The 24,986-nt window shown below is 44.9% G+C and overlaps 1 protein-coding gene across 1 annotated transcript in view; it reads left to right on the forward strand.

Annotated features, from left to right (window-relative positions):
* MMS22L (MMS22 like, DNA repair protein) overlaps positions 1-24,986 on the forward strand; it is a 171,964-nt gene that overhangs the window by 37,105 nt on the left and 109,873 nt on the right. The window contains exons 4-7 of the mRNA XM_083177008.1: positions 252-339; positions 3,298-3,475; positions 17,298-17,391; positions 21,315-21,445. Of these exons, the coding sequence (XP_083033134.1) occupies positions 252-339; positions 3,298-3,475; positions 17,298-17,391; positions 21,315-21,445 (491 nt within the window). The remainder of the gene's footprint in view (positions 1-251; positions 340-3,297; positions 3,476-17,297; positions 17,392-21,314; positions 21,446-24,986) is intronic.

The raw sequence follows: 24,986 nt of genomic DNA on the forward strand, positions 1-24,986 counted from the left end.
ACCACAACCTTTTTCGCTCTGGTGTTACCTACCACTTCAGTGGTTCTGAGATCAAATACTCAGTTGTAGCTTTTCCTGTGAACCACAAGCGCACTTTTTTTTTTTTCTGTCATCCCAAACATGGACTGTCCAGTATGTAATGGTATTCTAGTTCCTAACCATTCTTCAACATATAACAAAGATTTACAGTATGTCTCTCTCTATCTATCTGCACCTAATGTACAATTTGAATTGAAAATATTTCTTTCTAGGGCAAGTAAGCAACATTCATAATGAGGCGGAAGAAATACGAAATCAATGTACAAAGTTTTTACATTATGTCAAAGTATTTATATATAGGTGAGTTCTTCTTTTAATACTGTATATATTTGGGACTGGCTTTATACTTATATTTTGTGTACTGGTACATACATTTTATAACCCGATTAAAAACCATTATGAGAAACAGGAAAAATATTGCTGCTATTAGCCCCTTCGAGGGCCAAGTGAATTTGTCAAAATTGGTGTGAAAATTGCCAAGCAATTTTATTCATTATAATGACCTGTAATGTTTGCCTTATATAGAAAATCTAATCTTTTTTTACACATTCTTTTTATTTGAATATATATAACAAATGTAAGTGACACTATTAGCCGATATTTTGCATATCTCTCAGAGATGTTGACACTCTTATTTTGCGCATCTCTCACAAATGTTGCCACTCAAAGGGTTAATAGATTACTGCTCCTTTTGCAATTTTGTTTTATGGTTTAATTGTACATATGGGATGTCTAGTAAATGTAGCAGCATTTCATTATTAGGTCTTCATTTTATCAAGTTCTTTTCTTCTCAGCACCAAAACTATTGCACAACTTGGAATATTTACTTCTACCTTTTGTTTATATTCAAAACTTGCATCTGTGAAGAGAGGTATAACTGTTATGTGCAAATGGTAAAATATCGCATAAGCTGGAGTTGGTACTGGCAGTGTAGCTGTTAGCAGACAGATTAAAATCCCCAAAAAATTATACCCTTTTAGTGCCCCATACACACAGTACAATTTGGTCTATTTTTCTATTTGATTTTGCTTACATAAGCAAAATCTAAATTAAACTCTATTTGATCCCGACGTGCGGCATCCAAATGGAATAGAAAAATAGACTGTGCAAGCAAGACTATATATTACAGATCTGTACTATATAATCCGAATCGTTTGCCTTGCTGTGAGATCCGATCCCGATCAAATAGCAAGACCTTCCCACCGTGTGTACACCCCTTAAGACCGTGGTCTACAAACTTTTGGGGGGCTTGAGCTACTCGATACAAAATAAACTGCCTTCCGAAATTAGGGGGCATGACCTACTATCGTAGTACTCCTGCGGGGCCACACCCACCATTTTTTTCCGCTATGTGGGCATGGCCAGTGCTCTGAGAGCTTGCTAATCATGCCCCCAGACTCTCTGAATAGATGCTGTTTGCAGGTGCACACCGCCTATTACCGCTACTCAACCAAACATTAAGGTGTGGGACAACTGTCACCTCATCTGCGCCCCACCGTCACCTCTCCAACTTTCCGTACTCCAGTCACCCTTGCACATTTTCATCCCCCTGCAACCCTCCAACCTCTGTCCCCCTTGAACTCCTCTTTCCCCCTGTACTTCTCCATCCCCTCACACCTCTCCATCCCCCAGTCACACTTGCATGTCTCTGTCGTCGTCGTGTCCCGTCCCCCCCCCCCCCCCATTAATTTTTCACCTCAGGTCTACAAAGTGTAGACCAACTCAAACGGTACAGGTCCTGGTACATTCTTTCAATATTGAAAAAACCCTAAAAGAAAATTGACAATATTTCACTATTGCATGCCTTGTGTGTTGTTGTTTTTTTTGTTTGTTAGTTTTTTTCATTTTTTGGGTACTCCTTTTAAAGAGGACGCCCGAGGAGTGAATTACACGAAATATCTGATTGGCAATTTATTCGATTGACTTAGAACATCAGCGGACAGAGATATACTAAGACTTGTTGTGGTATCTTGATATGTAGATAGGTCCCCTTATCCAATACAATGCCAGTTGGGGTACCTGAGGAAGGAAACCATACTCATCAGGGTCCTCCGACGTAGATTGCATCATCTTCATTCCTTGTAGGCATCCAGGTGGTTAAAATAATAAAACAACTGACACAAGACGAACTGGAGGAACCACAAGTGTGTTTTACACTTGAAGCTTCTCCCCTGAAATGAGGGTTCCCCAGTGATTTAATGTCACCAGGTTCTCCCTCATCCAGTCAGCAGCGTGCTACGGGGGAGCTCTGCACCTGATTGGCTGTGTGCGGCTCCATAGACATCCATGTTATGAGAATAACATGGGTGTCTATGAGCGGTTCCCACCATAGGCGACAATATAAATTTTTTAACACCCTGTGAGTATGGTATCCTTTTTTTTTTTATATATAAATAATTAACCATTAATAATTTGAGTTGTTCCTAGACTACCAACCCAGGTCACCCCTGCATGTGTCCCGAGGCACCCCAGGGAGCCATGGCGCACAGTTTGGGAACCACTGGCCTATTGGTTCTAGTAAGAGTCCCAGCAAGCGCATGAATGTGGCCTAGGATTGCTGGGACCCATAGTTCCACAGCAGATCCTGGGGAACTATGGAGAGGGGGAAGCCCTTTATTGGGGCCTCCCCACTTCCCCAGAATGCCTGCCCGGGCTGACCGGTCAGGGGGTAAATGCTTTGGCTTGGGACTTGTATAAAAAGTCTCCTGCTGGCTGGTTGGTCCAGTGCTGGTTCTCAAAATACTGAGGACTCCTACTCATTTTGTCCCCTTGTATTTTGGGAACCAGGACCTGCCCTTGAGCCTGGTTCTGGTTTAAAAAAATTCAGGGGACCCCTACTTCGTTTGCCCCATTGTTATTTTTTTTAAACCGGGACCTGCTCTTTGAGCCCGGGGCTGGTTATGGCTGTGGGGGGGGAGGGGGTGTGTGTGTGTGTCTCGTGCCGTTTATTTATTTCTTCCTGTTTTATTTACACTGCAGCCTGCACGGATCCGACTGATACGTGCAGGCTGCCAACTCGTATTTGTATTTAGAGGCCGTATATACGGCCTCTAAATAGGAATCCGGCAGAATACACCCGCCTACGCCATCAGCAATTAGAATTAGTAAATCTTATTCTTAGTAAATTTTCCCCATTTTACCTCATCTTCTATATTGAACTGAATTTAGCATTGTTATGGGGTTTAGTTCTGATTTCCATTAAATTGAAATCTGATTTTTTTTGGACTATTGTTTACATAATGTGTTATACTTTTTTAGGTTTCTAGGTTCTTCAAAGCGATTGGAAGATGTTATATCTCATCCCTATGAGGAAATGGAAGCCATGCTGCCCTCTAAAATTGTACAAGAGCTGCATGGTTTGAGCTTATACATTGGAAGTCTTAGTGAAATACCAAGCAGTGTTCTTGGCGCCTTCTCCATTCAACACTCTGGCAAGGTCTGTCTGAGTTTACGTTTGTGCACTCAAAATATAACAATATTTTTACTGAAGTGTTGTATTTATGTCTGCAATTATTTTAAGAATTAAATAATTAGGCTCTTTCATCTATATAAGTGATTCCCAACTCTCTTCTCAAGGACTCACAGATGCCCTGTGTGTCACCAACTCTCACATGATAAATATCCACAGGTGACCTGGAAAACATGAACTCTGGTATTGATTTTGGTATCCACTGATCTATATCATTGCAGGAGAAGGGAGCACCTTGTCACTAGAGGCCTGCACTATGGGCCTGATTCTGGTTGGCTTGGCAAGCTGCGAAGATCGTAGCTTACCGAGTGCCAGAGAGGCCGCCCTGCCGAATACCCTCTGCTGTTTCCCCTTGCAACCAATGCGAGGGGATGTGTAACTCCAACCATCTAATGATTTCTTCTGCCTTTGCAAATAAGTTAGTCTCAACTGACTTTTTTTATTTGCTGGGGCCGGGACGAAGACCGGGTGGACAGCTGATGTCATGTGACATCAACCGCCTGGCCCCAGAAGGCAATGGCCTGCCCGCATACCCATGGAAACACCAAGCGTTTTCATGGGGACACCCATAAAACGCTGGATATTCCCATGGCTCAGCGCTTCCCCTGTCTGTCCCTCCCTCCCTGCTGTGAATGACCTGGTGAGTAACTTGCCGTGGCTATTTGCAGTCGGGCTTTCATATACGCATGCGCAAGCCCCGACCCATCGGGTGGGGGTTGAATTCGTATCACTGCGTGTGATCCAGAATCGGCCCCTAGATCGCTAAGGAGGCCGTCAAGCAATCCTATCTCTGCTGATGTTAACCCTTTGGGAATTTCATAGCAGGTATGCTTCCTGTTGTTAAAGTCCACCAAAATGGCTACTGTGGCCTTTTTTAATGCACAGCAGCTCCTTTCTGGCCATCAAGATCCATTCAAAAAATGCTGTAGTTTTAATACTTCACCAAGTGAAGTCCATTCAGTGATCGCAAATATAGTGTATATTTTATTCTAAATTGCAGTTTGTGGTCCCAGTTTTGGACCCGATAGGCAGTGGGTGACTACGAGGCGGGAAATGGTGAGCGCCGGGAGATACAGATTAGCATGGGGGAGATTAGGAGCCCAGTGGCGATTAATGGGAGGCCTGATGATGCTAGTAAGAACTACACCTGCCTCCACCCCCCCCCCCCCCACACACACACACACTCTGACTCTTTTTATCCTAGCTGGTTTTTGTAGTTCTCCTGTGAAAACAATGTAGAAAAAAAGACACACACACAACAGTACAAGTTTAATATACTGTACTCTCCCACACCCTTATTAACTCTAACGAGGTAAGCGAGCGAGTCACAGGGTATCATACTGACCTCCATGCCAGAGACTCCTCTCAGCCCTGATTGGCCAATCAGGGCTGAACGGGTCTACGGCACAGAGGTCACAGAGACTAGCTGTTGCTAGATGCTGGTAAAGGTAAGTTTATTAACTGAGTGTGTGGGAGTGTATATTAAACTTGTGTATATTGTACTGTGTGTGTGTGTGTCTTATTTTTTTATTTTTATTCTACATTATTTTCATAAGTGAACTACAACAATCAGCGGTCCGTATGCTTGGGCTTATGGTTCCGTTAAAGGGAACCTTGTAGAAAGTGTCCTCCGGCTGTGGCATGAAATAAAATATAGGGGACCCGGGGCTGGTTATGCTCGAGTGGGACCCCTTGCCTTTTTTTTTATTTTATTTTTTTACGCAAAAAAAATAAAAATAAAATCACACCCTATTACATTTCGCCCAGTCTCTCATTCTCTGCCACACCCTCTCTGCCCCTTTCTCTTCCTGACACACACTCTTTTGCTCCTGTCTTCATCGCTCTCTCTCTAATTCTCTAATATTCTCCCATATTCCTGCTCACTGCTGTCTCTTTTTTTTTTTTTTCCATGAGGCCCTCTCAATCCCTGACTACCCCCTCTTCTCCCTAATTTCTTGCCCCTTTCCTTGTTCTTTCCCCGACACCCTCTTTGTCTCTCCACTCACTTTCTTCTGCCCCTGCTAAGAGGCATTGTACTGTGTGTGAGGGGGGGGGGGGGTTGATGGAGGTTTGGTGGCTCAAAAGTATAATGCACAAAGGGACCCAGAAACAGTGATCTCAGCATTATAAAGTGACCCACATTTTCTTTCACGGAGTGCAATCACTGACCATGGGGTAAGTTTACTAAAGCTTCTAAAAATAAGAGGTGATGTACATAGCAAGCAATCAGATTTTGTCTATCACTTCTGTATTTCATCTTAGAAATTGATAGAATCTAATTGTTCGTTATGGGCAACATTACCTCTTTTCATGCTTCAGTATATTTACCTGCAAGAGAGAGGTTAGCAGCCTTGTGTTATCAGTAAAACACCTTTCAGCAATCGCAGCAATTCCACTGGTAAAGTGAGAGTAGGCCGGCAGAAACCGAATTCACAATACAGAGATTTATCATGAGCTGGTAGAGGATTGGCATTTTTGTAGATGTTGTGTAGGTTATTTGGAGCTTTCACCTGATCCACTTGTTCTCTCCAGTAGTGATGCTTCCTCATCTTTAAAAGGTACAGGTTAGGAGTTTTGGTAACTCTGTTGCACTGACACAGATGATTATGGTACAGAGACAATGTAAATATAGCATATATACATAGTGACTATAATTCTAGTCGTCATGCTCTGTACCCCATGTAGTTTTCAGTTTACCCCCCAAGTACTATGAGAAAACAATGTCACGTAAGAACAGAAATCCCTTCTGTCTTCTATAATACTGTTCCAAATTCTGTAAATGATGCCTATGTTGCACCAGGGTGCAATGATGTTAATACGCCCTGCTTCTTCCGGGCAAACCAGTGCTGACATTTTAAAAGCCATGAATTTGGTTATGAAAACTTAGTAGTCAATAATAATTTCTGACCCTAAGTGGTTAATAATTTTCTTTGAATTATAAGTAATCACCTTTGAAAAGAAGTGACTGAGGGTTGGCGGGGAGGAGGTATGCATTCGAATATACATGAAAGTACCTTGAGCTTGCAAAAAGCCGCTGACCAGCCTAGATAAAAGCTCTGCTTTCTTACCTATATAATTCTTTATATCCATGTTTTAGACCTGGCTAATGATTACTGATGCAACTTACAAAAGCTACGGTGATAACTATCTTACTAGCACTGCATCGGGTAAATCAGGTGATGGTGACCATACCTGTTGTTCTATAGAGGGTACTGGCATGGCCCATTAATCCTTAAGACCCCGATCTGTGTAATATGGAATCAGTGTGTACCGTTTTGTGTTCCCTTAAAGGCCGACAGCCATTTTTTTTAACAATTCTTGTAGTGACACCATATCATCTTGATTTCTTCCTGCCATAATGTAATTTGTAATATTACAGATCTGCTTGTTAGATCTAAAAGAATATACAATCTGTATGACGCTGGTATAAATGGGGCTACAGAATGTTTGTTTTAAGATGTAGTGTATGGGCCTCCTGACATTTGCAAGTTCTGTGAACAATATGCAGAAGTATACGGTCCCTAGGTCAACATACAATTTGGTTGACTCATGCAATAGGTTGACACTGGCTAGGTCGACAGTCAAAAGGTTTTTCACTTCTTTTTTTTTTTTTTTTAGCCAACATGCAGTATTTCATGCCTTACCATACACTAGGGCAGGGGTTCCCAAAGTTTTTGAATCACGGCATCACACATTTGTTTGCGCCTAGGCCAGGCATGTCCAAACTATGGCCCTCCAGCTGTTGTGAAACATCCCAGCATGCCTTGCCATAGTTTTAACATTCCCTAATAGCAAAATTGTGGCAAGGCATGCTGGGATGTGTAGTTTCATAACAGCTGGAGGGCCATAGTTTGGACATGCCTGGCCTAGGCTAAAGGTTTCTCACTGAGAAAGTCAGAAACAAATATTAAGTTAAATAAATTGCGTTTATCTCATCCTTAGGATCAGTTATGTGGTAATGGACAGTATTCACTTCTATTTGTCCACAATTTGACTATTATATTGGACATAACTTGAATTAGTCCTGGACCACCTACCCAGGGCACCCCTGCAAGTCCTCCAAGGCACCCTGTGTGCCACGGCACACAGTTTGGGAACCACTGCACTAGGGCATGGTGGGAGAATTAAATAGCGTGCCCAAAGCATGGCGAGCGCAGAATTAAAACCGGTATTTTAATAAACCAGTGGATAATGTAGTAGTTACACTGTATTCGTTACCTTCTAAACCATGCAACAGGTTACCCCTGGCAACTGCAGCCTGATAAAGAGCGGAGCTTCTCCATTCACTGACATGACAATGTTAATGGTTGTAAAACACATTTGTATATGACTTGATGCTCCTGAATCCATTGTATAGTATCCAAACTGGTTTAGCATATTCACTGGCTTTATAAGAAATAAAGCTTTACACTTTGTATACTGTATGTCTAATGCAGCCGCACAGCTATTTAAATGTGCCACTCTTGACGCATCAGCGTATGAGACTCTCAATGAGAGTTTATGCAATAAACATATCTTTATAACCTTCGGATCACCATTAATTCACTGATTTATATCAGTCGACATACAGATTGATCACGATTAAGGCTGGTGCTGCAACTGAGAAGCCACTAATAATTATAAAGAAATAATACACGTAGACACTGGTTATATGAATATCACGGATCCGATCCCGTGTCATATATATTGAAGTCCAAAATGGACACAGGCGATTACAAGGTAACAAAACAATATAAACTATAGGCTTATGCAGTACAGCTTATACATGAAAAGTTAACCTTATTACAAAGAGTGCAAATGCAGGTACGGCTAACATACTGTATAACAGATACAACTATAAGGAATAACAATTACAGTCAAAGGAAGCAGAGACCACGATCGGATAAGAATCCCCCCAAGATCCTCGGAATGTGTTCTGATTAGATCACATCTGACTGCAGCACTCCTGGGTTTAGGCTTTTAAAGCAAGGGGGTGTGGGGTCACACTGGATGGTCATTGGATAAAGGAAAGGGGACTGGGCATCTGTTCATTGGCTCTCAACTTCATGGGGACGTCTTCCTTTTCATTAGAGAATCGTCCAAGCCATGCGGTCCTTTGTCTTGAGCATAAGGGAAAACTAGTTTATACTGGAATTATAGTTCATTGTTCCTTTATTTAGTGTCTTTACATATTGAATCTAGAGAGAAGGGGGCGTGGCCTGGCTGTGCAGGGAGCAGGACGCAAGTATCCAGCGCTCCTGCACTTAATGCCAATAAAAAGCTTTCTGGGGCCACTCTACTGCCGCCCGATTGTCTGGGGGAGCCTGGACACCCCTCGGACACACTCCGAACCGGAGGAAAGGGTGCCGCGGAGCTAGGGACGGCAGAAATCCCGTTCGGCGGCCTGCGGCCTAGCTTCTGCTGAAGCCGCGGGCTCTAGTAGCTGCCGGCGTCCGTCGGCGGAGCTCCATAGCCGCATCGCGGCTGCTTGCGGGACGCGGCAGCGGAAAGAAGCACAGATTCCGGCAGGGGTGGAGGCCAGGAGGCGCCCCTACCTCCCCTGACGCTGCTGACCTGCCCAGGGGACCCAGGAGACAGGAGAGAAGCCGGACTGGCCGGGCATTCCTCTCCAGCGGCGGCCATCTTGGACCACACAGACAGTGGAGTTCTTATACACTGCTGCACAGACTGTGAGTAAAGGAGCCGGAGAGGCTGCATATTATCTCTGCCCTCCCCTACACCACAGCCAAAGCTCTCCTCTCCACATGAATAGCAGCCCTTGGGGCTATCCCATCCACCCCCACCCCTGTGCTAAGAGGTTTAGCGCTCATTGAGAACTGGCAGTGTCCCCCAGCAACCTATACAGGGGCACCCTCTCACTATAAGGCACACACCCGATCTCCTCTGTGTCTCCTATGTGAAGACCTGCTTCCTTCTGCCCCGGGAGACCCTGAAGGAACTACCTCTTAGGGGTTGGTGCCCTGCCTCTGCTGACTCTCCCGCCTCTGACGGCGGGGGGCTCTATAAACCGCAACACCCCCTATCAAACGCTACCCTCTGCTCCCCTCCCCGGCCCGCTGCGCATCTTCTGAACTTCTAGAGACACAGTACACATACGTGGTAACTCCCGTCAGCCCCATACCCCGGCCCATCAGTGACGGGGCCTCCGGGCTACCCCCTGCCACCTTCTGGATGTGCGGTATTGTGGTTCCACCCACTCAGCACCTGGGCCTAATGTGAACGCCTCTCCCCTGCCATGCCGTCCCACTAACAGGGGAATGTGACCTTCGTCTTCCTACCTACACAGTGCGCCATCTGCATGTAACTGCTCACTAGCTTCTTCTTTTTTCTAAATGGGCAAGAGAGGGAAAGGCTCCCAGAGTAAGACCCCCCAGAAACCACGCGACAACACCTATCAACAGAACTTACGCTCCTACCTATCCTTCCCACAATCTGCGGACACCCCTGGGGTTCCCTCTGGTGAAGATACCACCACCACGCCCATCATGGCGGTTGCTCCCACATCTGAGGCCTCACTCGACTCCCTGACACAGCTCAGAGGTGAGATAACAGAGATCCTCTCCCATGTCAAATCGCTGCCATCCAAACAAGATATGCAAGCCCTAGAAACACGCCTTCATGAATCCATGCAGTCTCAAATAGCCCTTGTACAAGCCGACGTATCTCACCTAGGCTCACGGGTGGCTACACTAGAAGATGACAGAGATGCTGTGCACTCCCAACTGTTCAGCTTGCGTGAGTCGCTTGCCCAACAGTCCCTAGACATGCGGGCAACGCAAAATAAGCTAGACGACCTGGACAACAGAGGACGCAGGAATAATCTGCGAGTACGCGGCCTCCCGGAAGACATCCCCCCCCTCAGGCCTCATGGACGCACTTAACAAAATCTTCGGGGAAATCCTGAACTTAGACCCCAATGACTCTATAGAATTTGATCGGGCTCACCGAGCATTACGCCCAAGAGGACAGGCAACAGACCGCTCCAGAGACGTCATATGTCGGGTCCACTACTTCTCTCAAAAAGAGGAGATTCTTCGTAGGGTTCGCGGCCTGGAGGGAGTGGAGTTCGGGGATGCCCGTCTGCAGATCTACCAGGACCTCTCATGGCGCACACTCCAACAACGCAGGATGCTGAAGCCCCTCACGGAAGCACTTTGCCGAAAGGACATTAAATATAGGTGGGGGTTCCCGCTGTCTCTTCAGGTCTCGCACAACGGCCGTATTATCACTATCAAAGATCCACCAGACCTCCCAGATTTTTGCTCCACACTCTGCCTGGACTCAATACAACTGCCGGACTGGCAGGCCTTTTCCCTCCCCTCTATGCCGCCAACTAGCCTTCCGAGGAGACCCCGCTGGGAACAAGTGGAGAACTCCAAGAAAAAACCCAGAGGAGTTAACTCCCCCCATGCATCTGCCCCTCCATGACACTGAGGGTTACCCCTTCTGCTGCTACCCTCTCAGAAGGTTTTTCATAGTTTTCTGTTGTTGTTGTTGGTTTCCTTTACTGCGGTTGACTGATGCCCCCCATGACTGAGCTGCAACTTTTATACCTCCTAACAACCCGCACTGTGATATCTTACATATGTTATACCTTGTTTAAGTTTTGCTTTCTTAGGTTGACGAAGTCACTGCCCCCTAGTGTGCCCCCCACCGCAACCTTTTTCTCCGCGACATGGGTACTCTGGTAGTCCCTCTTTTTGTCCGGATGCGGTTATTTCTTGCTCTCGTACTATTAACCATTAGCTTGAAATGTTTAGAGATTACTGAAGTAATTATTGTTGTTGTTTCTTCCTCATATGCTGTTTCTTATCCTTATGCCAATTTCCCTCTCCCTTTCCCCCCCTCCGGGGCTTTACCAGTATTTCAAACTATTTTCTACCCCCTGTATGGCTACCTCCCTTAAGATACTTTCCATCAATGCTAGAGGGCTAAATATCCCAGAAAAAAGATCCCAGGCCCTTCGCTCCTTCCATGCTGAGAGAGCTGATATAGTCCTGGTGCAAGAGACGCACTTCCGTAACTCTGAGATGGCGCCCAAACTTAGCAATTACCTCTTTCCTACTGCCTTTTATAGTAACTACCCACACTCTAAGTCTAAAGGAGTGGCAATTCTTTTTGCTAAACATCTACCTGTGTCAGACCTAGTAGCACATACGTTGGAGGAGGGTAGATGCCTACTTGTTAATTGTAAACTAGCTAACTCCGCTTTAACCATTGTCAATATTTATGCTCCCAACCAGGGCCAACCTGCCTTTCTTGAAAAAATGCTCGACAGGGTATCGTCTCTCCGGGATGGGATCCTGGTAATCGGAGGAGACCTGAACTGGGCTCTTGACCCTCGACTGGATGCCTCCTCTGGACCCTCCCATCCCGAACGGACATCTCGCAGGGTAAGGAGACTGCTCCACACTCACCAGCTGTCCGACGTATGGCGTACCCTACACCCTTCAGAGAGGGACTACACCCACTTCTCCCCCCCCCACCAGTCCTACTCTAGAATCGACTATCTATTGCTAGACCACAGATATCTCCAAATCGTCCAAGAGGCCAAGATAGGTCCTACGACCTGGTCAGACCATGCCCCCATTACACTGCACCTATCCCTGGGACCTCCTTCCCCATACAACCGAGCATGGTGCTTTAACGAGTCCCTGCTAAATGATCCTTATTGTAGGTCCCAACTCGAAGAGGCTATCACAGAATATATAGCGTGTAATGATACCCCGGATGTCTCCAAACCTACGATCTGGGAAGCACATAAATGCGTGCTGAGGGGGAAGTGTATACAATTGGGCTCATTCCTAAAGAAGCAGAGAGCGGGACAGATTGAAAGTCTTCTGCAGAAGATACAATCCCTAGAAACATCTCATAAAACATCCCTCTCCCCCGATATCTATGCTGAACTTATTGCTGCCCGTTCAGCACTAAATAAGATCCTCCTTGACAAGGTGAAATTTTCCTATAGGAAATGCCGTAGTAGATATTATAAGTGGGGCAACAAACCCGGCAAAATGTTGGCCCGAGCGCTGCGCGAACAGAGGGCCACTTCCTTTATACCCTCTATTAGGGACGGGGGGGGCCGAGCTCTCCATGAAACTGACAAAATCGCAGAAGCATTTTGCTCTTATTACTCCTCCCTATACAACCTCCCCCCGGCGGGATGCTTTTCCAGCGATACAGAGAAGCAACGTGCAGTTGGTGATTACCTCACTAAGATTGGGTTCCCAAAACTCTCCCCACTAGACATAGAGGGCCTAGAGAAGCCTTTCACTATGCCTGAACTGGAAGAGGCTCTAAAATCCTCCCCTGCTGGGAAGAGCCCTGGTCCAGATGGCTTCACCATTGTCTATTATAAGGCCTTTAAGAATAAACTACTCCCCCTACTCCTGGAGGCCTTTAACTCGATCTCTGACCGGACCCCCTTCTCTAAACAGTCCTTAGAAGCTCACATCACAGTTATACCTAAGGAGGGCAAGGACCCCTCTCTATGCCCCAGCTATCGCCCTATCTCACTACTCAACTCGGATGTCAAACTGTTTGCCAAACTGCTGGCTAATAGATTGAAGACCTTCCTCCCGACCGTAATTCACAGTGACCAGGTGGGGTTTGTCCCGGGCCGAGAGGCCCGAGACAATACTTCCAAAGTCCTTGCCCTCATCCATCAGATATCCAAGACAGAGACTCCTGCCATTCTATTATCCACGATGCTGAAAAAGCATTTGATAGGATTGACTGGAGCTTCATGTCCGGTGTGTTACAACACATGGGACTAGGCCCTATCTTCTATCAACGCATTCTATCCCTCTACCACAACCCATCAGCCAAAGTCAGAGTTAACGGCTCCCTCTCCAACCCCTTTGCCATTAAGAATGGCACCAGACAGGGCTGCCCTCTATCACCACTGATATTTATTCTGTGTATGGAAGCTTTAGCCCTATCTATTAGATTGAACCCAGATATTTCCGGCTATACCCTTCACGATCGGGAATATAAACTGGCCCTTTTCGCTGATGACCTATTAGCTACTCTAACCTCCCCGATCACTTCTCTCCCCAACTTGTTAGAAGAGTTCCGCCTGTTTGGAGACCTCTCTAATTTTAAGGTTAACTACTCGAAGTCAATTGCCCTCAACATCTCTACTCCTCCCCAAATGCTTTCTGGACTTAAATCCGCCTTCCCCTTCACCTGGCACGACTCCCAACTGAAATACCTTGGTGTAGCCATCACCAGAAATCCTGCACGATTATTTGAGGCCAACTTTACCCCTCTCTTGACTAAACTGCGAAACGACCTGCACTCGTGGCGAGCTCGGCCCTTTTCCTGGTTTGGGAGACTGGGAGTCCTAAAAATGAATTTCCTTCCTAGAATCCTGTATCTCCTACAGACTCTGCCCATCAAGATCCCCCCGGGTTGGTTTCGGGACGTTCAGACTATAGTCCGGGACTTTGTGTGGGGAGGTAAACGACCACGCCTGAGACTAGAGATATTGCACAGGACAACGTCCAAGGGGGGCCTTAAACTCCCCAATATTCAGGGGTACTATCAGGCTTGCATGCTGTCTAGAGTTCTTGAGTGGACAAGGAGGGATACGCTGAAACAGTGGGTCCAGATTGAACAACAAGAGATGTCAATACCGGTCTTCCTGGCCCCATGGCTCCCCTCCCCTCCAAGTCTAGAACACCCCACTATAGGGCCCACCCTGAGTGTCTGGAAATCCATGCGGAAATTCCCCTCTATTTCATCTAAGTCCTCTCCGTATATGTCCTTTCTAGCACACAGCTGCTTCCCCCCTGGCCTAGATCTCGAAGCCTATAGATGTTGGTTAAATTGTGGCCTCTTCCGGGTCGGTCAGCTGGTGAGTAGGGGGACGAATATTGCCCTTTGCTAAAGTTCAGGCGGACTGGAACTTACCTGATGCTGAATATTGGCGCTACCTGCAGGTTCGCCACTACCTCCAATCCATGGGCCCTGTCAGTAATCTATCTAAGCCCCTCACACCCTTCGAGCATCTATGTACTAGCACATCCCCCCTACCCCACACGATCTCCATACTTAACAACCTCCTCTTAGACGACACTAGCAGAAAACTACCCCACTTCACTGTCACCTGGGATCGCGAACTAGGTGGGGAGGTCGGTGAAACCAACTGGGAAAAGATATTCTCCCTGGCACACGCGTGCTCCCCTAGTGTGGGGGCACGCGAGACCCAATACAAATTATTGTCCCGTTGGTACAGATGCCCGGATGTTCTCTCTAAGATGGGCACCGGAGTTCCCAATGTTTGTTGGAGATGCTCAGAGGCTCCTGGAACCCCACTCCACATCTGGTGGCAGTGCCCCCTCATAGTACCCTTCTGGTCAGAGGTTTTCAAGCTTTCTAGGACTATACTAGGAGACCTGCCGCTAATAATGCCGCTAAGTCGGTGATACCGGTAAAGTGGCGATCCACCTCTCCTCCAACGATCAAAGAATGGCTTAGAAAGGTGGACTTCTATATGGATGTGGAAGACATCCTGTCTTCAGCAGGCGATGGACAGGCCCAGTTTAGGGATACTTGGACCCGCTGGCTAGTCTTTCGAGACTCCAAGATCTATAAAGATATCATGGCGTCTCCATCCGTGTAAAGCCCCCTCTCCTTGTGCCTATGCAGCTCTCAGTCCCTCTGGTATTTGTTGGTTTACTTTCACCTTATGGCCTATGCGTATGTGGTAGAATTGATACCCCCAACTAGAGTGAACCGGAGTGTCCCCCCCTCCCCACCCCTTACTCCCTTCTCTTTCTGTCCCCCTCTATTCTTCCACTTTACAATTTATCCCCGAAATATACTGGTACGATTTTACTCGCAGATTGTTTGCCTATTTGACAGTGAAACTAAAGAATGTTTTTTTTTTGTACCTGTATTTAAAACCAATAAAAATTTAATTTGCAAAAAAAAAAAAAAAAGAATCTAGAGAGAACACAGACTAGATATCTCTAAGGTCATGTATAGTGATTGTTTCACTATTCTGACCTTGCGACTGTTGATGGCAATTGTAACAAGTTAAATCAAAACTAAGTCTGGATTTACTCAGGGGGTTTCACACAAACCTAAAGAAAGAAGAGGGGACATATCATTTAGAATTAACCATTAATGTTTCACGTCCGACCTTGGTAGTTATGTTTAAGCTACTAAGATGCAAATGGCGTACTGGTATTGCATAGAGGGCAGTCATAATACCTTAATGGCGTAGAGGTGCAATTTCGTTTTCCACAGGAGTAAGCCATGTGAAGTGACGCGGTGCACTTTTTTTAGTGTCCATTTCAACTGATCCGACATAGGATAAAAGTGAAAAACCCAATCTTTTGACTGTCACCTAACCCCATGTCGTACCCATGCAGAAGTGGATCCAGTTCAATTAACAACCCCATCAGACTGCACCTCCGTACCAGGTTATTGCTGTGTTGTCCCAGGTTAAGCTGCAGTGTTAAGGCGCCACTAGCAAAATTACTGGGCATTACCAGGGGTGAACATGGCTCTGATCCAGGTTGCTTTGTGCAGTGTGAACGGGTAACTGTCCACACTATGGAGGAGAAAGTGCTTAGAGACAGCATCAGCTCTAAAGGCCCCCGTACATTAGTCCGACTTGTCCTAGGGACAAGTCGGACCTGATTTCCCCCTGCAGCTCCCCGGGAGGGGGACACACGATTTGGCACTTGATGTGCCAAGTTTGGCAAATGATAAATCGCATGCGATGTATCATATGCATTTCCCAAGTGGAGGGGGCGGGGGACGCTGTGAGGTGGCTGAGGACGCTGCTAGTAGTGCAGAGGCAGCGGATGCTGTGGGGGACAGTGACACAGAGGCGGCAGTAACGCAGAGCCAGGCAGGGGGAGCCGGGAGCTGTCAGTACTGAAAAAAATACCCCATACAATGAATGGGCAGCCGGTGATTGGCTAAGCGCTCTCAGCCAATTGCTGACTGGCTGAGAGAGTGCTCAGCCAATCACATGCTGCCCATTCATTGTATGAGCTTTTGTTCCAACGCTTACAGCTCCTGGCTCACCCTGCCCGCCTCTACGTTACTGCTGCCTCTGTGTCCCCCGCAGCATCCGCTGCCTCTGCAATACTAGCAGCGTCCCCTGCTCCCTTCACCTTCCCAGAGCATTGACCGCTCCCTGCTCCGGCTTCCCCTACCCGACTCCTTCGCCGGCGTCCCCTGCCCATCTCCCTCACCAGCATGCGCCGCGCCGCCTCTGTGTCCCCTGCCTGGCTGCAATAAGATTTAGCAAATCTTATGTGCAGCCGGTCCGACCTCCCGACTCTGACCCGATGCGCACGGGACCGCGCATCAGGTCGGACGGGTATCTAAACCTGCGATTTGGCCCGATCTATCGGAATCGGGTGAAACTGGGACCAAATTACATAGTGTATGGGGGCCTTAAGTGATGCCTCCTCCCTTGCCCCTGATGCTGCGTCAATGCTCAGCCCCGCCCTCCTCTAGCGTTGGTGACCTGGAAACATGCAGAATGTGTGCAAATCCCAGGTGTGACCCAGTATTTGTGGTCTGAAAGGGGGTATTCCTAAAGCTTCTAAAAATGAGGAGGTTATGTTGTCCATAGCAACCTATTCTATCATTGTCTTGGAAGAAATAGAGTATTTATATAATCTGGATGCTATGGCAAACATCCCCTCTTCTTATTTGTAGAAGCTTTAGTGAGTTTACTCCATTGGGTGTGGGTTTGTTTTTTTGTTTAGTTTTTTTATTATTATTTTTATTCTATTGTTTCATTCTCTAAAAAACATTACAGGTCTATCCAGCATCCTGGCATCTGCTTCATCTTCATTTAGATCTTCATTGGTCCATCTTAGAAATCCTTCAGATTTTAGGAGAGAAATTACAAGGTACCTTGTTTTTTTAATTTGTTTAAATATTACTTTATACCTCTTCTGGTAGCAATTTAGGGGATGTGGCCACCTCAGAACTAAATGACCTCGTGGGAAACTGATATTTTAAATACAATAGATAAGGTGTGTGTGTGTGTGTGTGTGTGTGTGTGTGTGTGTGTTTTGACTGAGAATATTTTGAATGTTTGCAACAAGACTTCATTTAATTAGTTTGTGTTTTTCCTTAATATGTCTTTCTTGTACGAGGAGTAGTTTTTAATGACTTTATGTGCTATGTCTATTCAGCTGATGTCCAGTTTAAAAAAAAAAAAAAAAAAAATATATATATATATATACAAAAAGAGTTTATCGGAGAGCGCTGAATTATGTACCACCTAGTCACTTCAGTACAGCATAAAACACTGGCAAAATATATGACGACAATTGATTTTTGTCCCTTTCCCGACTAAATCGTGGAATCTTTTTCAAGATAAAAAGTTCTTTATTGAAACCCAACGCGTTTCGTCAGAACGACTTCTTCAGGGGTAAGACTAAAAATGGTACAGAAAGAAAAACAAGGGGCGTACTTTCAGTATTGAATTACTTAGTACCAATATCCACACAGCAGGTATATTTCATTAATCATTAAATACATACCAGAATGACTTTAAGTGTATGGTTTGAACAACGTTAGAATTCATACAGGGTATTGGTAAAATCTAAAAAGTAATTAAAATAACCATAGATTACAAACCATAACAAAAACATAAGCGCAAGCAAGAGAGGATAAAGGAGGATAAAGACTGGCGTTTTAGCCAGGCTACATACCCGTGGAAGGTAAGTGAAAGCCCAACTGGCTAGATGATTAGATGTTGATGAAAATCCGTGAGTATCGGAGTTTTTATGAGGTCTGAAAGCATTTAATTAATATCTTAATTTATGGCCAACATTTATCCGATAACTATAGAATAATTTAGTAAGATCTACATACCCCCAATCGAATGATTCAGGGGGAAGTTGTCTTTTAGTTAGTATGTACCCGGTCCTTAAACACTATGGCACTAAAATAATTGAATATCGAAGATAATGGTTAATTATAAGGTCAAGATGGAACATAATTTTTAGGTATAATAACCCATAGACTACATACCAATAGGAAGAAGATTTAATCGGAAGGATCCGTTTAGCTGGGTGCAAATAGGTGTGGTCCTAAGTTTTAGGGTTCACCATACCTACATAACAATTTAGTTATTAGTTCACTGGTAATAAACATATATAACAAGAGAGAAGATAGGGGGATAATTACATACCAATAAGGTGGATAAGATAGGTATAGGCTACACCGGCCTTAAGAATTATAGAGAAACTGCGATCATCGGGAGCAGGACTCACAAAATCTAAAAAATGTATAACCCAATTAACAATTTTATATAATATATATATATATATTTTGGTAATTAGAGAGAGAGAGTCTATAGTATCGGCACTCACCCCTCTGGTAACTCTGATCCCGGGTGCCTTCCTAAGTATGCAGCTTAGATCGTTTCTGGAGAATGGCGGCACTCACAGCAATAATACACAGAATACGGCTTTGCAGCTTAACTTTTCAATTCTAATTTAGAATTTTCATCAAAAGCAAGTGATCATGGTGACAAACAGTGAATAAATACCTTATTCCATGAACTGTAAGTCCACCCCCATGCTCCTGTTTCCACCGGCGTCCACGTGCAGGTGTACGTCGCCACATGATGACCTCATCGGCGTCCTGCAGTTGTTAAGGGACGGCTGGGTCATAATATCCCCCGCCATCAGATCTAAATCACTGCGTCCGCCCTTGATACATGGATTGGCCGTATCCGGTCACGTGTCATTACGCCGTGGACCAGTTGCTAGGGAGCAGTTCTGTAAACAAAAGGGAAAGAGGGAACAGTTGTACAAAAACAATATATACAGGTATAATTCAAAGGGCATTATATAGTTATATAGTGAAGGTGTGTGTGTATATATTTACAGTTTCTTATATAGCGCAGCAGATTCCGTTGCGCTTTACAATAGTAGACAGTGATAAAACAAACTGGGTAACAACAGACTTGGAGGTTAGTGTGTGTGTGTGTGTGTGTGTGTGTGTGTGTGTGTATATATATATATATATATATATATATATATATATATATATATATATATATATACAATCCAGCAGCCTTTTCAAGCAGGGGCGTCACACGGAGATATTTTCATAAGTGCTTTATTGCAAGTAGTATCGGGACAATCCAACAATTGTTTCGAACCTCCTGGCTCGGCCTGAGGAGGCTCGAAACAATTGTTGGATTGTCCCGATACTACTTGCAATAAAGCACTTATGAATATATCTCCGTGTGATGCCCCTGCTTGAAAAGGCTGCTGGATTCTGCATATTTGGGGAGAACCCCCTGGGAAGGCACCGGAGTCCTACCATCACTACACAGTTGGAGTGCCGGGTTCCATATATCGGTGGGCAGTATTCAATGAAAATAATCATGTTTAGGATTCACTGCACGGTCACAGTGTTCCAGGGCCTCGCTGTCCCCCTGCTATCCCCGTATTCAACGTCGCAGGGGCTTGCTGCAGGGAGCCGGGGGACGGCGGCAGGCAGGGAGATGGAAGTCTCCCTGCCTGCCCCAGAACGTATGTGGAGGGGAGGAGGGCTCCCCGGGACCCAGGCAGCACAAGCTGCCCCGGAAGAGCCAGCAGGGGACCGGGTATTCACTGCTCCTGATCGTGCATATGTAATGATCGGGAGCAGTGAATATATGAATATCTAATGAGCGGCTCCCAGGCCCCTGCTGGCTTTTATGTGTAAAAAAATAATAATAATTAAATATATATTCATGTGCTATAAGCACATGAATAAAAATAACAGGCCTATTCACCGAATAAAATTCCTGATTTTTTTTACACCAAATGTAAAAAAAAACAAAAAACTTTATTTTAAAAGTTCACATTCCACTTCACCATGAATAGATGGCGATTTGCTACATAGCGACACACGGCAAAAATCACTTAGAAAGTAAATCACCCTATTCAACGTGCACTTTTCGACGTCTTTCTGACACAAAAAATCACCTTCAAACGCGAAAATAGCACAAATTCGCCATAAAACATGGCGAATTGGCCTCATTGAATACTGCCCTAATAGTGCGCTTAACGTTTTAATTCCATAAACAAATTTTCGTCAGAAGCTTCTGATGAAAATTCATTTATGGTATTGAAACGTTAAGCGCACTGTTGGTGTCCATGATTTATTTCCGTGAGTGCCGCCCCGCCTCTGCCTCTGTCATTTCATTAATACCAGCAGGAGGGCACCTGGAGTCAGTTGCAGTGTTGGGCGTGCGTGCCAATGACACACAGCAGACTGTGTTTTTAAGGTCAACGTTTCGGGTGTTTAAACCCCTTTATCAAGACATCACCTTTATGAGGTCTTGATAAAGTATTTAAACACCTGAAACATTGACCTTAAAAACACAGTCTGCTGTGTTTCATTTCTATTGTTTACTTTTGCTGCAATTGTCACGAATGCTCCTGCCACAACTCCATATACTATCTCCTGCAAAGTATTGCGAGCACCGGACCAGTTGACCCATTCAGGAGAGTGCCAGGCGTGTGTGTGTGTGTGTGTGTGTGTGTATATATATGTGTGTGTGTGTATATATATATATATATATATATATATATATATATATATATATATATATATATATATATATATATATATATATATATATATATATATATGTGTGTATGTATGTGTATTTATGTATGTGTATATATATATATATATATATATATATATATATGTGGGTGTGTGTATTATATATAATTATATTATTATATTATTATGTTTTTCTTCTTCTGTTGTAATTGCTTCTGTTTATTTTTATCATGACTGCATTTTTTTTCTCTAGGTCAAATAGTGTATGCTCATCAGTTTATAAATCTGATTGGAGAAAATTTAACAAGTGTGAGCTTATTTGAAGACCATTGTGAAAACTTAATGTGTAGTCTTATTGCTTTGGCAGCAACCTCGTATTCCAAGGTATTTCATTTAGCCATGTGACTGTATGTTTGTTACTGTATGAAATTTATTTCCAGGCTAGTATACAGATACCAGAGCAAAAGCCAGTAGGCAGTCAAAAGGTGTATACACTCTAGAGTCTATACGATATATTATTAACAATATGCACATTGACTATATATAGTGCATATAGTCTAGTGCAGGGGTCCTCAAACTATTTCACTCTGGGACCCCATCAGACAATAAAAAATAATTACAGGACCCCAGCAAGTTACTGCAGAATGTCATCACATCACATGTGTAGGCAGCAGGCAGCATTGTGGAAGCACAAAATTATTTGAGGACTATAAAATAACAGATAATTCAACAGCTTTTTCTCCTTGAATCACTGACTGAGATTAGAAAATTCGGTACTTATAAGTTAGTTGGGTGCCCAATTTACCTATGTACGCTTGTGGAAGAAAATCGCCTCGCATGTCCCGTTTTAGTGCCGTGTGATGCGATCCCAGTACTTTATATGCATATATTACTGATGTATGCATTTCAAGTAGTGTAACTATGTTTTGTGAATAAACTTAAGTGAAGTAAATAGTGTGGTCAGTCCGAATTTGTGTAAGTGCTCCTGGTCCCTCACTCTGAGGTAAAACCGTATCAGTCATGGATGCTACCCAGAGTGCTCCCAGTGTTTTCTGCTTTTACTGGTGACAGCAGCGTGGCATGAGCTTAGGAGATGTCACTATTTAGTCTCCCGACATCAGAGGAGGAGGCGTTGAGATTTTTCAGCATCATAATTTGCTGCTGGAGACACAAATGTGCGTAAATGGCCACCCCATGAAGCTGTCAGTCAAAAGATAATTGGAGGTGCCATATCACGGGCCTGTCGCCGAAAGGTTCTGGGCTGTGGTACCCTGGTTGCCGTGTGCCATTTTTCAAGCTGGTGCGTACCGTTCATTTACTCCTGGGCGCAGGAACTCCGCAGTGTGGCGTACTGTAAAAGGGAGTTGGGGATCTGCATTGCCACGACGGTGCAGTATAATGCACTAATAAGGGAGGCTTGCATGTATGATCTGCTTTCCCAGCCCCAGACACAGATCGGAGGACCGGGACTTGTGGTGGAGGTTGACGAGACTCTCTTCACAAAACGCAAGTATTTCGTGGGGAGGATGTTGCCTCAGCAGTGGGTGTTCGGTGGCATGTGCAGGAAGACGGCGGCCTGCTTCATGAAAGCCGTCGACCGGAGAGACGCCACAACACTGATGGCTGCCATGTTGCTCCAGGAAGTGTAATTTATAGTGACTGCTGGCGGGACTATAAAACTGATGAATTGGTAGCGGCCGGCAACGAACACGCCAGGGTGAATCATTAGTATAACTTTGTCGACCCTGAATCTGGGGTACATACCCTGAATCTGGGGTACATACCAGAACATTGAACGGATGTGGGGGGCCACCAAGTGGAGGAACAAAAAGCACCGTGGCACTGCAGGGCTACCTTGAGGAGTTTGTGGAGGAAAAGTGTGGCTAAAGACAAGCCTTACCAGCGCATTTGGTACTTATGTAGTATCTGGGCGCCCGATTTTGTGATTGTATGCCTTACCTTAAGGCATACAATCAGATGCGATTCGACGAGATTTTTCGACAAAATCGAATCGCATCAAAATTGCATGTGGGATCGCATGTAATCTGATGCGATTCGATGCGATTTTTCATAGGATTCAATGTTAACAAGGTCCTGTTCATTTCCCCACTATCCAAGTGGGCATAGAGTTGATTTTATATAGCGTGGCGAGCGCAGCGAGCCACCGAGCCCGAAGCGTGGCGAGGGGATGCCGAAAACATTTTAAGCAATCCGCGGCCCCTTGCGGGGCTCGCCACGCTTCGGGGACGGTGGCTCGCTGCGCTCGCCACGCTATATAAAATCAACTCTATGCCCACTTGGATAGTGGGGAAATGAACAGTACCTTGTTGACATTGAATCCTATGAAAAATCGCATCGGATTGCATGCGATCTCGCATGCAATTTCGATGCGTATTTCCGACCCCATCTTAAAATCGGGCCCCCAATTACTAAATCGGGCCCCCAATTACTACATAAGTACCACGCATTTTGTATGCATTGAACCTCCTGCCTAAGGGCACTGCAGGCGCTTTTCTTTTTTTCTGGTTCTTTGTAATTATATTGTTCTTGAGATTATATTGTTCTTGAGATTATATTGTTCTTGAGATTATATTGTTCTTGTGATATTTATTCCGTATTAATTATCTTAAACAGTACTTACTAAATTTACAGTTGAACGTTAACATGTGTCCACATTACTGTCTCAGATGTGTTGTATGGATGCTGTGAATGTGTTCCTAAAACCACACCAGTATCCACGCCATCCTGAAGCGTGGCGAGTGGTGGCTGAAGGCGTCCTCCCGGCCTTTTCATACCCCCACTATCCACGTCGGCGTGGAGTTGATTTTATATAGTGTGGCGAGCGCACTCGGTTTACTTTACATGTATTCCGCGTCCACTCACCACGCTTCGGGCTCGGTGGCTCGCTGCGCTCGTCACACTATATATAATCAACTCCACGCCGACGTGGATAGTGGGGGTATGAAAAGGTCGGGAGGACGCATTCCGCCGACCTGCGCGTGGCTCGCCACGCTTTGGGTTGTCGTGGATAGTGGGGCAACGCTGCGCTTGCAACGCTATGTGGTGATGTGGATACTGGGGGGGTTACTATGGGGTCATATGGATAATAGGGGGGGTACCTACAATAGGAGGGAATACATTATTTAGTAGCATCGCATCGTATGACACGTTTTATTGTCCTAAAATGTGTGCTGAACAATGCGATGCAATAATAGCGGGGAAAATAAGACCGGCAAAAAAATACATTAATTAGTAATATCGCATTGCACGCATAGTGTGACACTAAAAGTGCACATGCGATGCGATTTCCTTACGCTGAATAGCCCACTAAGCAAATAGCTTAGTGGGCGCCCAACTAACATATAAGTACCGAAAATAAATCAGCCTGATGGTCAGCAACATGGAGTCGCGATCCCATGCTGAGAAGGTTGGGACCCACTTTGCGGTTAGGACCCACAGTTTGAGAACTGCTGCTCTAGTGTGTCCACGCCAAATGGTTAATGATGCTCACTGCCATGTTTCGTTAATAACATCTTCCATCATCTGAACATGCAGTAAATTTTTGACATTTTATGAAAGAGTGCAAGTTAAGTGGGGACCCGATGACCTCACTGAACAATATCATTCACAATATTGTTTAATGTGTATCCACTATATAGTTAGCCCGGGTTCTCTGGGTGAATGATATCGCTAGGATTAATTATATTATATAATCCATACATACACCTTAAGTATTGTAGAACTTTATCAGAAAAGGCGGTACTTATGTAGTATCTGGGCGTCCGATTTTTTGATTGTATGCCTTAAGTTAAGGCATACAATCAGATGCGATGCGATATCGCATCGCATGCGACCATCGGATGCGATGACCCGATTTTTCTATAGGAATCAATGTTAAAATGGACTGAGTCCATTTTAACATGGA

The sequence above is a fragment of the Crinia signifera genome, chromosome 3 (genome assembly GCF_055691185.1).
Source record: "Crinia signifera chromosome 3, ASM5569118v1, whole genome shotgun sequence".
NCBI classification, from domain to species: Eukaryota; Metazoa; Chordata; class Amphibia; order Anura; family Myobatrachidae; genus Crinia; species Crinia signifera.